Source organism: Rhincodon typus, chromosome 26, assembly GCF_021869965.1.
Source record: "Rhincodon typus isolate 14 chromosome 26, sRhiTyp1.1, whole genome shotgun sequence".
In the NCBI taxonomy this organism is placed as follows: Eukaryota; Metazoa; Chordata; class Chondrichthyes; order Orectolobiformes; family Rhincodontidae; genus Rhincodon; species Rhincodon typus.
The window spans coordinates 43,000,492-43,016,121 of NC_063357.1; the positions used below are offsets into that span (position 1 = coordinate 43,000,492).

Below are 15,630 nucleotides of genomic sequence, written 5' to 3' on the forward strand. Positions count from 1 at the left end.
GCTCTATGTCCAAATGTGAGCGGTATTCGTTGATGTGTGGGTGGAGGGGGACAAAGGTGAGCCCTTTACTAAGGACTGACCGTTCGTCCTCAGTAAGGGGGAGGTCTGGGGGGATGGTGAATCTCAGCAGGGCTGAGTGTTGCTGTCTCCTCTGGAGCTGCTGGCTGTGGAGGCGGTGGGCGGAGCGACGTCGGTGGTGGTGGACGGAGTTGCGTCGGCATTGGCGATGGGCGGAGTTGCATCGGCGTCGGCGGTGGGTGGAGCGCCGTCGGCGGTGGGCGGAGCGGGGTAGGAGGCGGCAGCAGCGGTGACGGTAGGTGCGTCCTAAGTGTCTATGGTGTTGGCCTCGGAAATGGAGGCGGTGGCATCAGCGGCAGTGTCGATGGCGTTTGCTGTCCAGGAAGTGGTGTACCCAGCTGCGGAGGATGTGACGTCATCTGTGGTTGCTCCGACAGTGGCCACATGGCCAATGGGGGCGGGCACATTGTGAGGAAGGTCCTGGGTAGGGTTGGGGTTTTGGGAGGTGGAGGAAGCCCGTTTTGGGTGGTAGGCACCAGCAAGTTTACTGTACTTACGGTTTTTTGTGTCCAATAAAGCTGAGTAGAATTGTGAGTTCAGGTTGTGGATCCTACGAAGAATAAAAAACAGGAGAGGTCCTTTGCAGGTCTGGGAGAGGGAGGCTCTGAGCTGGGGTATGCTTAATTGTAGTGCAAGGAGATGCCGGCGCATTGCTGCGAGTGTGTATTTCAGGAGTCGCAGGGAGAAACGCTTCTGAAGGGTCTCAATGTTCTGAATGTGGACATTGTCACGGTTGGGGCCAAATTGGGAAGGCTTGAATGTGGACTGTAGTCCATTGTAGTCCATAGGCAGGTACTAAGAAAGGTGGTGTGGCTGTAGTACCTGGTTTGCTTCAGGACGTGGTCGAGCAGTTTCAAGGCCGAAGAGATTACGAGAGAGTTGCAGTGGGAGAGAGATCCACTGAGGTTTTTCCGGAGGGAGGAGGGTAACTTCTTCAGGGTAGGCATCCTTAGAAGAGGCTTCGCAGTGGGGTTAAAATTGTTTCAGAGATAGTAGGAAATGCAGATGCTGGAGAATCCTTGATCATGACCCCACCCCCGACCACCAAACCATCATCTCCCAAACCATCCACAACCTCATCACCTCAGGTGACCTCCCACCCACAGCCTCCAACCTCATCGTTCCCCAACCCTGTACCGCCCACTTCTATCCCCTTCCCAAAATCCACAAACCTGACTGCCCTGGTCGACCCATTGTCTCTGCCTGCTCCTGCCCCACCAAACATATCTCCACCTATCTGGACTCCATTTTCTCCCCCTTGGTCCAGGAACTCCCTACCTACGTCCGTGACACCACCCACGCCCTCCACCTCCTCCAGAACTTCCAATTCCCCGGTCCCCAACACCTCATCTTTACCATGGACGTCCAGTCCCTCTACACCTGCATTCCCCATACAGATGGCCTAAAGGCCCTCCGCTTCTCCCTGTCCCGCAGGCCCGACCAGTCCCCCTCCATTGACACCCTCATCCGCTTATCCGAGCTCGTCCTCACCCTCAACAACTTCTCTTTCAATTCCTCCCACTTCCTACAGACAAAGGGGGTGGCCATGGGTACCCGCATGGGCCAAAGCTACGCCTGCCTCTTTGTAGGTTACGTGGAACAATCCCTTTTCCGTACCTACACTGGCCCTAAACCCCACCTCTTCCTCCGTTACATTGATGACTGTATCGGTGCCGCCTCATGCTCGCACGAGGAGCTCGAACAGTTCATCCACTTCACCAACACCTTCCACCCCAACCTTAAGTTCACCTGGACCATCTCTAATACCTCTCTCTCCTTCTTGGACCTCTCTGTCTCCATCTCCAGCAACCACCTAGAAACCGATATCCATTTCAAGCCCACCAACTCCCACAGCTACCTAAAATACACCTCCTCCCATCCATCTTCCTGCAAAAATGCCATCCCCTATTCCCAATTCCTTCGCCTCCGCCGCATCTGCTCCCAGGATGAGGCATTCCACTCCTGTACATCTCAGATGTCCTCGTTTTTCAAGGACCGCAACTTCCCCCCCTCAGTGGTCGGGAATGCCCTCAACCGTGTCTCCCACATTTCCCGCAACTCATCCCTCACACTCCCTCCCCGCAATAACAACCAAAACAGAATCCCCCTCATCCTCACGTACTACCCCACCAACCTCCAGATCCAACGCATCATCCTCCGACACTTCCACCACCAAAGACATTTTTCCCTCCCCACCCTTATCTGCCTTCCGGAGGGACCACTCTCTCTGTGACTCTCTTGTCCACTCCACACTGCCCTCCAGCCCCACCACACCCGGCACTTTTCCTTGCAACCGCAGGAAGTGCTACACCTGCCCCTACACCTCCCCCCTCACCCCCATCCCAGGCCCCAAGAAGACTTTCCACATCAAGCAGATGTTCACCTGCACATCTGCTAATGTGGTATACTGCATCCGCTGTTCCCGTTGTGGCCTCCTCTACATCAGAGAAACCAAGCGGAGGCTTGGGGACCGCTTTGCAGAATCCCTACGCTTGGTTCGCACTAAACAATTGCACCTCCCAGTCGTGAACCATTTCAACTCCCCTCCCATTCCTCAGATGACATGTCCATCCTGGGCCTCCTGCAGTGCCATAACGATGTTACCCGAAGGTTGCAGGAACAGCACCTCATATTCTGCTTGGGAACCCTACAGCCCAATGGTATCAATGTGGACTTTACAAGCTTCAAAATCTCCCCTCCCCCTACCGCATCCCAAAACCAGCCCAGCTCGTCCCCGCCTCCCTAACCTGTCCTTCCTCCCACCTATCCCCTCCTCCCACCTCAAGCCCCACCCCCATCTCCTCCCTGGCCTTGCAGTGTAGGCAGCTACTAACCTAATCCCGCCCTCGAGTAATCTATCTCCTCCCTACCTCCCCACCTACACTCACCTTTACTGGCTCCATCTCCGCCTCTTTGACCGGTCTGTCTCCTCTCCATCTATCTTCTCCTCTATCCATCTTCTATCCGCCTCCCCCTCTCTTCCTATTTATTTCAGAACCCCTTTCCCCTCCCCCATTTCTGAAGAAGGGTCTAGGCCCGAAATGTCAGCCTTCCTGCTCCTGTGATGCTGCTTGGCCTGCTGTGTTCATCCAGCTCTACACCTTGTTATCTCTTTTTGGAATTGGCTGATTGATTGTTAGTGGGTGATGGAATTCAAGATGTTACCAATACTCTGTGACTCCTTGCGAGCTCCCTACAGCAGATCTAACTCTAACATTTCTTATAACCGTTCTACTCTCTTAAACTTAAATTCTAAATTCGTCTAAGTTTTTTACACCCTGTGATCTGTATGTCCTTGCTTACTACGATCTGCCTGTGCTGCTCGCAAATAAGGCTTTTCACTGTACTTGGGTACACTTGACAAGAAATAAATCAAATGAACTGACAAGATGCAGCTCTTCAGTGGGCATTGGAAACAGTGTAGCTCTAACTTAGAGAGAGTGTGTCAACTGAATGTAGCTAAGAACAAGTAAACTGTCTGTGCTTAATCAGTGACAAGGGTGAGAGAATAGTGTTGTATATGTGAGAGGGTGTGTTGGCTCTGTGCCTTGAGCAGTGTATGGCTTTGTGGCTGCTGTACCTAGAACATAGAACATAGAACAATACAGCACAGTACAGGCCCTTCGGCCCACGATGTTGTGCCGACCTATTATCCTACTCTAAGATCAAACTAACCTGCATACCTTCATTTTACTATCATCCATGTGCCTATCCAAGAGTCGCTTAAACGTCCCTAATGTATCTGACTCTACTACCACCTCTGGCAGTGCATTCCATGCATCCACCACTCTCTGAGTAAAGGACCTACCTCTGACATCTCCCCTATACCTTCCTCCAATCACCTGAAAATTATGCCCCCTCGTAATAGTCATTTCCGCCCTGGGAAAAGGTCTGTGGCTATCCTCTCTATCTATGCCTCTCATCATCTTGTACACCTCTATCAAGTCACCTCTCATCCTTCTTCGCTCCAATGAGAAAAGCCCTAGATCCCTCAACCTTTTCTCATAAGACCTGCCTCCAGTCTAGAATGCATCCTGGTAAATCTCCTTGCACCCTCTCTAAAGCTTCCACATCCTTCCTATAATGAGGTGACGAGAACTGAACACAATATTCCAAGTGTGGTCTAACCGGGGTTTTATAGAGCTGCAGCATAACTTCCTGGCTCTTAAACTCAATCCCCCTGCCAATGAAAGCCAACACACCATATGCCTTCTTAACAACCCTATCAACCTGGGTGGCAACTTTGAGGGATGTATGGACGTGGACCCCTAGATCCCTCTGTTCCTCCACACTGCCAAGAATCCTGCCACTAACCCTGTATTCTGCATTCAAATTCGACCTTCCAAAATGAATCACTTCACACTTTTCTGGTTGAATTCCATCTGCCACTACTTTGCCCAGCTCTGCATCCTGTCAATGTCCCGTTGCAACCTACAACAGCCTTCCACACTATCCACAACTCCACCAACCTTCGTGTCATCAGCAAACTTACTAACCCATCTTTCCACTTCCTCATCCAAGTCATTTAAAGAGATCATAAAGAGCAGAGGTCCCAGAACAGATCCCTGCAGAACACTACTGGTCACCGAGCTCCGTGCTGAATATTTTCCATCTACTACCACTATTGGACAGCCAATTCTGTATCCAGACAGCCAAATTTCCCTGAATCCCATGCCTCCTTACATTCTTAATGAGCCTACCATGGGGACCCTTATCTAACGCCTTGCTAAAATCCATATACATCACATCCACTGCTCTACCTTCATCAATGTGTTTTGTCACATCCTCAGAGAATTCACTAAGGCTTGTGAGGCATGACCTGCTCCTCCCAAAGCCATGTTGACTATCTCTAATCAAACCGTGCTTTTCCAAATAATCATAAATACTATCTCTCAGAATCGTCCCCAATAATTTGTCCACCACAGAAGTAAGACTGATGTTAGAGTGAAGACTGAAGACCTGATGTAACATAGAAAATAGAACATAGAACATTACAGTGCAGTACAGGCCCTTCGGCCCTCAATGTTGCACCGACCTGCGAAACCAATCTGACGCCCATCTAACCTACACTATTCCATTATCATCCATATGTTTATCCAATGACCATTTAAATGCCCTTAAAGTTGGCGAGTCTACTACTGTTGCAGGCAAGGCATTCCACACCCTTACTACTTTCTGAGTAAAGAACCTACCTCTGACATCTGTCCTATATCTATCACCCCTCAATTTAAAGCTATGTCCCCTTGTGCTAACCATCACCATCCAAGGAAAAAGGCTCTCACTGTCCACCCTATCTAATCCTCTGATCATCTTGTATGTCTCTATTAAGTCACCTCTTAACCTTCTTCTCTCTAACTAAAACAGCCTCAAGTCCCTCAGCCTTTCCTCATAAGACCTTCCCTCCATACCAGGCAACATCCTGGTAAATCTCCTCTGCACCCTTTACAATGCTTCCACATCCTTCCTATAATGCGGCGACCAGAACTGTACGCAATACTCCAAGTGCGGCCGCACCAGATTTTTGTACAGCTGCAACATGACCTCATGGCTCTGAAACTCAATCCCTCTACCAATAAAACCTAACACACCGTACGCCTTCTTAACAACCCTATCAATCTGGGTGGCAACTTTCAGTGATCTATGCACATGGACACTGAGATCTCTCTGCTCATCCACACTACCAAGAATCTTACCATTAGCCCAGTACTCTGCATTCCTGTTACTCCTTCCAAAGTGAATCACCTCACCCTTTTCCACATTAAATTCCATTTGCCACCTCTCAGCCCAGCTCTGCAGCTTATCTATGTCCCTCTGTAACCTGCAACATCCTTCCGCACTATCCACAACTCCACCAACTTTAGTGTCATCCGCAAATTTACTAACCCATCCTTATATGCCCTCATCCAGGTCATTTATAAAAATGACAAACAGCAGTGGCCCCAAAACAGATCCTTGAGGTACACCACTAGTAACTGAACTGCAGGGTGAACATTTCCCATCAACCACCACCCTCTGTCTTCTTACAGTTAGCCAATTTCTGATCCAAACCGCTAAATCACCCTCAATCTCATGCCTCCGTATTTTCTGCAATAGCCTACCGTGGGGACCCTTATCAAACGCTTTATTGAAATCCATATACACCACATCAACCGCTTTACCCTCATCCACCTGTTTGGTCACCTTCTCAAAGAACTCAATAAGGTTTGTGAGGCCGACCTACCCTTCACAAAACCGTGTTGACTATCCCTAATCAAATTATTCCTTTCTAGATGATTATAAATCCTATCTCTTATAATCCTTTCCAACGCTTTACCCAAAACCGAAGTAAGGCTCACTGTCTATAATTACCAGGGTTGTCTCTACTCCCCTTCTTGAACAAGGGGACAACATTTGCTAGTCTCCAGTCTTCTGGCACTATTCCTGTAGACAATGATGACATAAAGATCAAAGCCAAAGGCTCTGCAATCTCCTCTCTAGCTTCCCAGAGAATCCTAGGATAAATCCCATCCGGCCCAGGGGACTTATCTATTTTCACACTTTCCAGAATTGCTAACACCTCCTCCTTATGAACCTCAATCCCGTCTAGTCTAATAGACTGTATCTCAGTATTCTCCTCGACAACATTGTCTTTTTCCTGTGTGAATACTGATGAAAAATATTCATTTAGCGCCTCTCCTATCTCTTCGGACTCCACGCACAACTTCCCACTACTGTCCTTGACTGGCCCTAATCTTACTCTCGTCATTCTTTTATTCCTGACATACCTGTAGAAAGCTTTAGGGTTTTCCTTGATCCTACCTGCTAAAGACTTTTCATGTCCCCTCCTGGCTCTTCTTAGCTCTCTCTTTAGGACCTTCCTGGCTAACTTGTAACTCTCAAGCGCCCTAACTAAACCTTCACGCCTCATCTCTACATAAGCCTCCTTCTTCCTCTTGACAAGAGATTCGACTTCTTTAGTAAACCACGGTTCCCTCGCTCGACCACTTCCTCCCTGCCTGACAGGTACGTACTTATCAAGAACAAGCTCCACATTTCAATTGTACCCAGCCCCTGCAGTTTCCTTCTCCATCCAATGCATCCTAAATCTTGCCTAATCGTCTCATAATTGCCTTTCCCCCAGCTATAACTCTTGCCCTGTGGTATATACCTATCCCTTTCCATCGCTAAAGTAAACGTAACTGAATTGTGGTCACTATCACCAAAGTGCTCACCTACCTCCAAATCTAACACCTGGCCTGGTTCATTACCCAGTACCAAATCCAATGTGGCCTCGCCTCTTGTTGGCCTATCTACATACCGTGTCAGGAAACCCTCCTGCACACATTGGACAAAAACTGACCCATCTAAAGTACTCGAACTATAGCGTTTCCAGTCAATATTTGGAAAGTTAAAGTCCCCCATTAACAACTACCTGTTACTTTCGCTCCTATCCAGAATCATCTTTGCAATCCTTTCCTCTACATCTCTGGAACTTTTCGGAGGCCTATAGAAAACTCCCAACAGAGTGACCTCCTCCTTTCCTGTTTCTAATCTCAGCCCATACTACTTCATTAGACAAGTCCTCATCAAACGTCCTTTCTGCCACCCTAATACTGTCCTTGACTAACAATGCCACACCTCCCCCTCTTTTACCACCTTCCCTGATCTTACTGAAACATCTAAACCCCGGAACTTGCAACAACCATTCCTGTCCCTGCTCTATCCATGTCTCTGAAATGGCCACAACATCGAAGTCCCAGGTACCAACCCATGCTGCAAGTTCACCCACCTTATTCTGGATGCTCCTGGCATTGAAGTAGACAACTTCAAACCACCTTCCTGCCTGCTGGTACACTCCTGCGACCTTGAAACCTTATTCATGACCTCACTACTCTCAACCTCCTGTACACTGGAGCTACAATTCAGGTTCCCATCCCCCTGCTGAATTAGTTTAAACCCTCCCGAAGAGCATTAGCAAATTTCCCCCCCAGGATATTGGTACCCCTCTGGTTCAGGTGTAGACCATCCTATTTGTAGAGGTCCCACCTACCCCAGAATGAGCCCCAATTATCCAGGTATCTGAATCCCTCACTCCTGCACCATCCCTGTAGCCACGTGTTCAACTACTCTCTCTCCCTATTCCTTGCCTCGCTAGCACGTGGCACGGGTAACAAACCAGAGATAACAACTCTGTTTGTTCTAGCTCTAAGCTTCCACCCTAACTCCTTGAATTTCTTCCTTACATCCCAATCCATTTTCCTACCTATCTCGTTGGTGCCTATGTGGACCACGACTTGGGGCTGGTCCCCCTCCCCCTTAAGGATCCCGAAAACACGATCCAAGACATCACGGACCCTGGCACCTGGGAGGCAACACATCAACCATGAGTCTCTCTCGTTCCCACAAAATCTCCTATCTGTCCCCCTAACTATGGAGTCCCCAATGACTAATGCTCTCCTCCTCTCCCCCCTTCCCTTCTGAGCGACAGAGTGCCAGAGACCTGTACCCCATGGCTGTAAGAGTGAGGGACAACACTTGTCTGGTGGCTTTTCAGAAATACTTCATTGGCTGTAAAGAGTTTTGGGACATTCTACAGTAGATAAAGGGTACACACAGTCTCTCTCTTTCTCACACACACAGACACAGAGATAGACAGACAGACACAGACAGACACACACATACACACACACAATCTCATGCACACAGTTACACAAATACACAGTCACACACACTCACACCCATATGACACACATCCCCACTCTCACTGCTCGGTTCACTGAGTATTTTCAATGAATTCCTGGCAAAGGCATTATTTTGCAAAGAGTTTATTGTGTTATGTAAGTAACTGCCATCTATCAGTCCCAAAAGATTTTGATTCGCTTACAAGTCATGACTTCATTCTTTCATTGAAACAGGAAAGGGGATGTTACAGGGTATTATCCCTCCATGTATCTCCAGAAAGCAGGCGCAGCTCCAAAGTCTGGATTCGCCACAAACAGAGAGAGCCTCCCTCCACCACGAAGGTAAGACCGTGTCTAAAGAGGTGTGTGTCAATGGTCAAACTCTACTGATGCACGTGGTAACCTTTCTAGAACTCGTCCTGTTCTCATTAAACTGCTATCATTGCAGCTTCCCCAGCAGTCGATGTTCTGACTGACAGCTGGGTAACAGCGGGATGCAGAAAGAACAAGATCTTGATAGAACTTGGGGACTTGTTAGATGCTGAAGAAGTGTCATACTGGACTCGAAACATTAATTCTGTTTCTCTCCCAACAGATGGTCCAGACCTGCTGAATTTCTCCAGTGTTTCTCCTTGCGTCTGTTTTAGAGACTTCCTACCCTTGAATAATGTTAGTGAATTAGTCCCATCTTTGAATAAATTTGCACATCGGAATGATTTTCCTTGCTTTTATGAATGGTGATAATTGTGTCTGTTTGTAACAGTGGTGAATGCTGGTCTTGGCAAAGGAAAATGATTCACTTTAACCGCCCAGTAATGCTTCAAATGTTGCAAACATTTACCGGGTTCTTAGGAAGGGTCACCGGACCCGAAACGTTAACGCTGTTTTTTCCTTCACAGATGCTGCCAGACCTGCTGAGCTTTTCCAGCAGCTTTGTTTTTGTTTACTGGGTCCAACAAGTTGATCTTTATTCTGACCTAGTGTTATGCTTCTGTGCCAACTCCAATTCCACCCTCGGGTGACTGTCTGTGTGGAGTTTACACGTTCTCCCCATATCTGCGTGGGTTTCCACCAGGTGCTCTGGTTTCCTTCCACAGTCCAAAGATGTGCAGGCTAGGTGGATTAGCCATGTTAAATTACCTATAGTACTCAGGGATGTGTAGATTAGGTGCGTTAGTCATGGGAAATGCAGGGTTACAGTAATAGGATGGGGGGATGGGCCTGGGTGGAATGCTCTCCGGAGTGTCAGTTCGGACTTGTTGGGCCGAATGGCCTGTTTCCACGGTGTAGGGATTCTATGGAATTTTACAAATACAAATTTGTTCCCAAGCCCCAGAATAAAAGTCTGCTCTCAGTATTCACTTGGGTTCAGTGGTATTGATCACTCCTGTAAGTAGTCCCAATGACTTGTATATCCAGGGATTGAATCATACGGCACCGTATCTGGGTAAACTGAGTGTTGTGGCGACATTTCAGCATTCCACATGAGTTGGCGGCGTCTCCAACATGCCCTGGAAGTTCATTGGAAAAAGATTAGGCAGCATGGAGTTCTTTCCTCCAGAGAGGAGAAGACTGAAGAGGTGACCTCAGAGAGGTCTTTAAGATTGTGAAAGGCTATGACCAGATCAGATAGCGATAAGCTGTTTCAAATTGTAAGGGAGACAGGACTGAGGGTCATAAGGAAAGATCCAGCCAAGAATTTAGAAAAAGTTTCTTTACTGAGACAATTTTTAGAATATGGAATCCCACTACCACATGGAATCATTGAGGAAACTAGTAGAGGTGTATTTAAGCAGAAGCTGGATGCAAGATATGGTGGCATCACGGTTGTGTTAGTGGATGAGTAATCCAGAGATAAATGATCAGTGATGTCAGATCTCACTCTGGTTCTTGAGGAAACCAACCACAGTGGGACTCCTCAGTTTACACTCATATCCTGAGCATCTATTACTGCCCTTCTAACTACTCCTCTCGTCTGCATTGCTGCTTCTCCCTCTCAACATGCACTTTCCTCCTTGATGTATTCTGTATTTGAATTTCCACCCCAGGTCATAAGGAGAAGGCCTTTCTGGAGGAACTTCCAAGATCCCAGGAAATATCCTCCTCCACCCTCACCATTGCAGATATGAGCTTCATCACAGCCTTTAAAATACTGAAATTATCATATCATAGAATGGTGATGGCACAGAAGGAGGCCATTCAGCCCATTGTGCCCATAATGGCCTCCTGAACGACCATCTCAGCCAATTTCACTCCTCCGCCTTTTCCTAATTATCCTGCAAATTTTCACTTTTTTTCTACTTCTCCAGTTTCCTTTGGTAAATGTCAATTGAATCTGTTTTGTCTCACTTCTCAGGCAGCGCAGTTTAGAGCTGAACCACTCAACAATAACATAAGTTTATATAGCAACGTTAATGTCATAAACCATCCCATGATGCTTTATAGCAGCATTATAACACCAAATATGGCATCCACATAAGGCAAGATTAAGTATTGAGTGAGTCAGGTTGATTTTAAAAATGTTGTAAAGAACAAAGAAGAAAGAACAAAGAAAATTACAGCACAGGCCCTCCAAGCCTGCGCCAATCCAGATCCTCTATCTAAACCTGTCGCCTGTTTTCCAATTATCTGTATCCCTCTGCTCCCTGCCCATTCATGTATCTGTCTAGATACATCTTAAATATCGCTATCGTGCCCGGCTCTACCACCTCCGCTGGCAACGCGTTCCAGGCACCCACCACCCTCTGCGTAAAGAACTTTCCACGCATGTCTCCCTTAAACTTTTCCCCTCTCACCTTGAAATCGTGACCCGTAGTAATTGAGTCCCCCACTCTGGGAAAAAGCTTCTTGCTATCCACCCTGTCTATACCTCTCATGATTTTGTAGACCTCAATCAGGTCTCCCTTCAATCTCCATCTTTATAATGTAAATAATCCTAATCTACTCAACCTCTCTTCATAGCTAGCGCCCTCCATACAATGCAACATCCTGGTGAACCTCCTCTGCACCCTCTCCAAAGCATCCACATCCTTTTGGTAATGTGGCGACCAGAACTGAACGCGGTATTCCAAATGTGATCGAACCAAAGTCCTATACAACTGTAACATGACCTGCCAACTCTTGTACTCAATACCCCGTCCGATGAATGAAAGCATGCCGTATGCCTTCTTGACCACTCTATTCACCTGCGTTGCCACCTTCAGGGTACAATGGACCTGAACACCCAGATCTCTCTGTGTATCAATTTTCCCCAGGGCTTTTCCATTTACCGTATAGAGGAGGAAAGGAGTAAAGGAGGAAAATGAAGTCAAGAGAGAGAGAGGACCCAGGAAACTGAAGACATGCTGCCAGGAATGGTGCAATTAAAATCAAGGATGGTCAGGGGGGCAGAATTAGATGAGCACTGATAACTCAGAGGGTTAGGGTTGTGAAGCTGGAGGAGATTACAGAGACAGGAGGGGCGAGGCCAGGAGGGATTTGATAACAAGGGCCAGAATTTTAAAATTAAGCCACAGTTTCTCTTTGTAATGCTGTTGGTTCATTTGCCAATGCCCGTACATTGGCGCCTCCTGGTTCATGACCCTTCAGTAAATGGAAGCAGCTACTTTCCATAAACTCTATCTAGATTGAACACCTCAATCACGTCACTTCTCTAGTGTAGCCCTCCTCATCTAGAAAGAGAACAGCTTCTCCAACCCACCCATGTTGCTCTAGAGAAATTCAGGGAAGTTCAATCTATATCCCCTTTGAAGGCCTCCTTAAAGTGTACTGTTCAGAATCGGGCAGAGTCCTCCAGCAGACGCTGAAATAATGTTTCGTACAAAATATCTTTCTCTGCTTTTGTACTCTGTGCCTCTGTTTACAAAACCCAGGGATCTTGACCATTTTTCCAACCTGTCCGCATTTTCAACAATTTGTGCACAATCTATCCCCAGATCCTTCAGCCCTTTTTAAATTGTAAGCTTTAACTTATGCTTCTTCTTTTCTTTGTACTAACATTGAACCTAGAAACAAGCTAATTCAGAGCAGGGGTAGACCACTTTGCCATGGGAACCTGCTCCCCTTTTTGATAAGATGGTATCCGTTCCGACTGTAGCTTTAGCCCCAGTGTCCTGTCTACTCATGATACCCTTTAATTCCTTGTCGATCAAGAATCTCTTTTTGTCAGTCACCTGAACATATTCACGAGAAGCTGCATAGGTCCATTAACAGCAGAATATAAATTTATGACATAAACACATTGATATGTATATAGGAGACAATATAGAAAGATCAAGATCATAATAGCCTACTAAAATCATAAACAACAAAACCAAGTTTCAACTTGTTTCACAGCACAATGCATTATAGGGACTTGAGCTCAGAGAAATTACCCTCCAATCTTATCTCTTTTTAAGTTTTACTTAACTCACTCCTTCCAGTTTCTTTTCCTTGGTTGGTGAAGATTATTTGATTATTCCTTTCTGTATCTATTATCATTGACTCTTCATGAATCTAAAGACCTAAACTTTCTCACTTCCAATAGCTTGCAGTTTTCTATTCAAACTCTCCTCAAAATAGCTACTGTACCTTTTTCTGTATTGGCTTCAATTTTGATCACAAGCCTATCATTTGCATTTTATCAAATGCTTTGGGGAACTGCATGCACACCATGTGACCCTTTATCAACACTCTAATAGATCAACATAAAACTCAAGCAAATTTCTTAAACCTTGAGCAAATTTGCAATTTATTTAACAAATTAATTAATTAACAAATACTTTAAAAGATCTGTACTTGACTGTAACTGACTAAAGGAACTGGTAGTACATGTCAGAGGCCAATATGAGAATCACTCGGCTATTGAAATGACAGAGAGACAGTGAGAGAGAGGTCAAAATAGCAAGATAAAGATTAAAATAGAGGTCAAGCTAGTGAGGCAGAGTAACCTGAATAGAAAGCGAGCTGGGTAGAAATGACATGAATCTGGAAATCATTTCACTGTTGGTTCATGACACCAAACATAAAAATACATTAAACAGTGAGGATGAGAGTAGCAGGTTTCAGAGGATTTAAACAAAGCTGGTGAAGTGGACAGACACGGGGCAGATGAAATTTGGTGCAGAGAAGCATAAAGTGATGTATTTTGAAGGAATAAATGAGGCAACATAAATGAAATGGTACAATTTTTAAAAGGGTTCAGGGCCAGAGGGATTGGGGGTGCACGCATACTCATCATTCAAGGTGGCAGGGCAGGTTGGTAAAGCAGTTTTCTGAAAAAAAGAGTATATAGTTTATTTGGCTTTTTAAAATAGATGCACATGGAACAAAAGATTATGTAAACCTTTAACAAAAAGCAGCAGTGATACCACAGCTGGAGTCTCATGTTTAATTCTGGACACTGCTCTTGCATTTAAATGTTGAGATTTGGTCAGAAATGAGGAAATTCAGGGAATGTGGAGCAATTGAAGAAGCTGGGATCATTGCTCTGCTGGGTCAATATGCACAGATTTCAGGAGAAAAAGTAAAAGCATTCTCACATCGAATTCTTCTGATCTCAACGCTGCTGCCTGGAAGGGCTGAGGAAGCAGATTTAATCCCTAATCCACAAAGGAATGATTGAAAAGGAAAACTGAGCAAGGCTGCTGGGTCAGTGTGGGTAGGGGCACAATAATTGGATTAGATACTAAACAAAAAGCAGAAAACTGCAGATGCTGGAGATGCAGAAAATAAACAAAGTGCTGGAGAAACTCCATAGGTATGGCAGCATCTGTGGAGAGAGAGAAAATCAGAATGAATGTTTTAGATCTTTGACTTTTAGTCAGAACTGGGAAAAGTTAGAGTTGCCATTGCTTTTGAGCAAGGGATGAGTGGGACAAGGACAAAGGAAGACCTGAGATAGAGTGGAAGGCAGGAGAGATTAAATGACAGGGGAGAGAGCCAAGAAAATGGGAATGGAGCAAAGAAAAAAAATGAAACACATGCCTAGAGCTGCTGGGTCTCCGAGCCCAAAAAAATCACAAAACATGCAAAGAGGAAACAAAATGAGTGGACAAAGTTCACAGTCTGAACCCAATGTTGTGGCTGGAAAGTTGCGAACAATTTCAGATTGCAATTTGTGAGCTACCTCTTGCCAAGATTTCTGTCTGAACTTGTCTTTGTTCAGTCTGGAATTGCTCTCAGGCAAATGCTCACTCAGTGACTCACATCTACTGGAGAGCATGTTCAATCAAACTGAACACTTCAACCCTTCCTGGGGAGGAGGTCGATTGAGAGACGTCGAAAGTGGGAGAGTTCCCTCCTGAAATTGGAAGGACAGGGGCTGCTGTGGTCACCCCACCAGCAGCATCATGTGGGGAAGGGCAAGATTTCCAAGTTGCAGATAGAGGTCTCATGAATCCCAGTCCTTTCTCACTCTACAAAAGGAGCTGACAGAAAGGACCCACTCCTGGATTTCATCGTCTTTAAGAAGGGCTCAGTTAGTGAGAATAAGTGGAAGCATAACATGGCCAATGAAGGCCATTCATATAGGTGGGAAAGTAAATAATTAGAGCAAAATTAGCTGCATTTTTACCAGGCTGAAGGTGACAAGTAGCAGAAATACAGTAAAAGTGTTCTAACTCGTTATTCACACATTATGTTTACAGAATGACCATAAAGAATGCACAGAGCTTCCATAAGACAGGACGGAAGCAGATCAGCCAGGATGCATACAGGCGAAATAGTAAACGCTATCTCCAGCAGAAGAACAAGAGTCAACCAGTTAACAATAAGAATGTGTGGAAACAGAACAATGATCCAAGAAACCCAGAGAAATCACAGGACCCAGGTAAACCCAACCCCATGCTGAGCTGATACTGTGTGGAGCTGGAGGCACACAGCAGGTCAGGCAGCATCAGAGGAGCAGGAAAGT

General features: G+C 46.1%; 1 protein-coding gene across 1 annotated transcript in view; it reads left to right on the forward strand.

The window, feature by feature from the left end:
• ncf1 (neutrophil cytosolic factor 1) overlaps positions 1–15,630 on the forward strand; it is a 69,571-nt gene that overhangs the window by 48,987 nt on the left and 4,954 nt on the right. The window contains exons 9-10 of the mRNA XM_048612674.1: positions 8,973–9,080; positions 15,365–15,546. Coding sequence (XP_048468631.1) covers positions 8,973–9,080; positions 15,365–15,546 — 290 coding nt within the window. The remainder of the gene's footprint in view (positions 1–8,972; positions 9,081–15,364; positions 15,547–15,630) is intronic.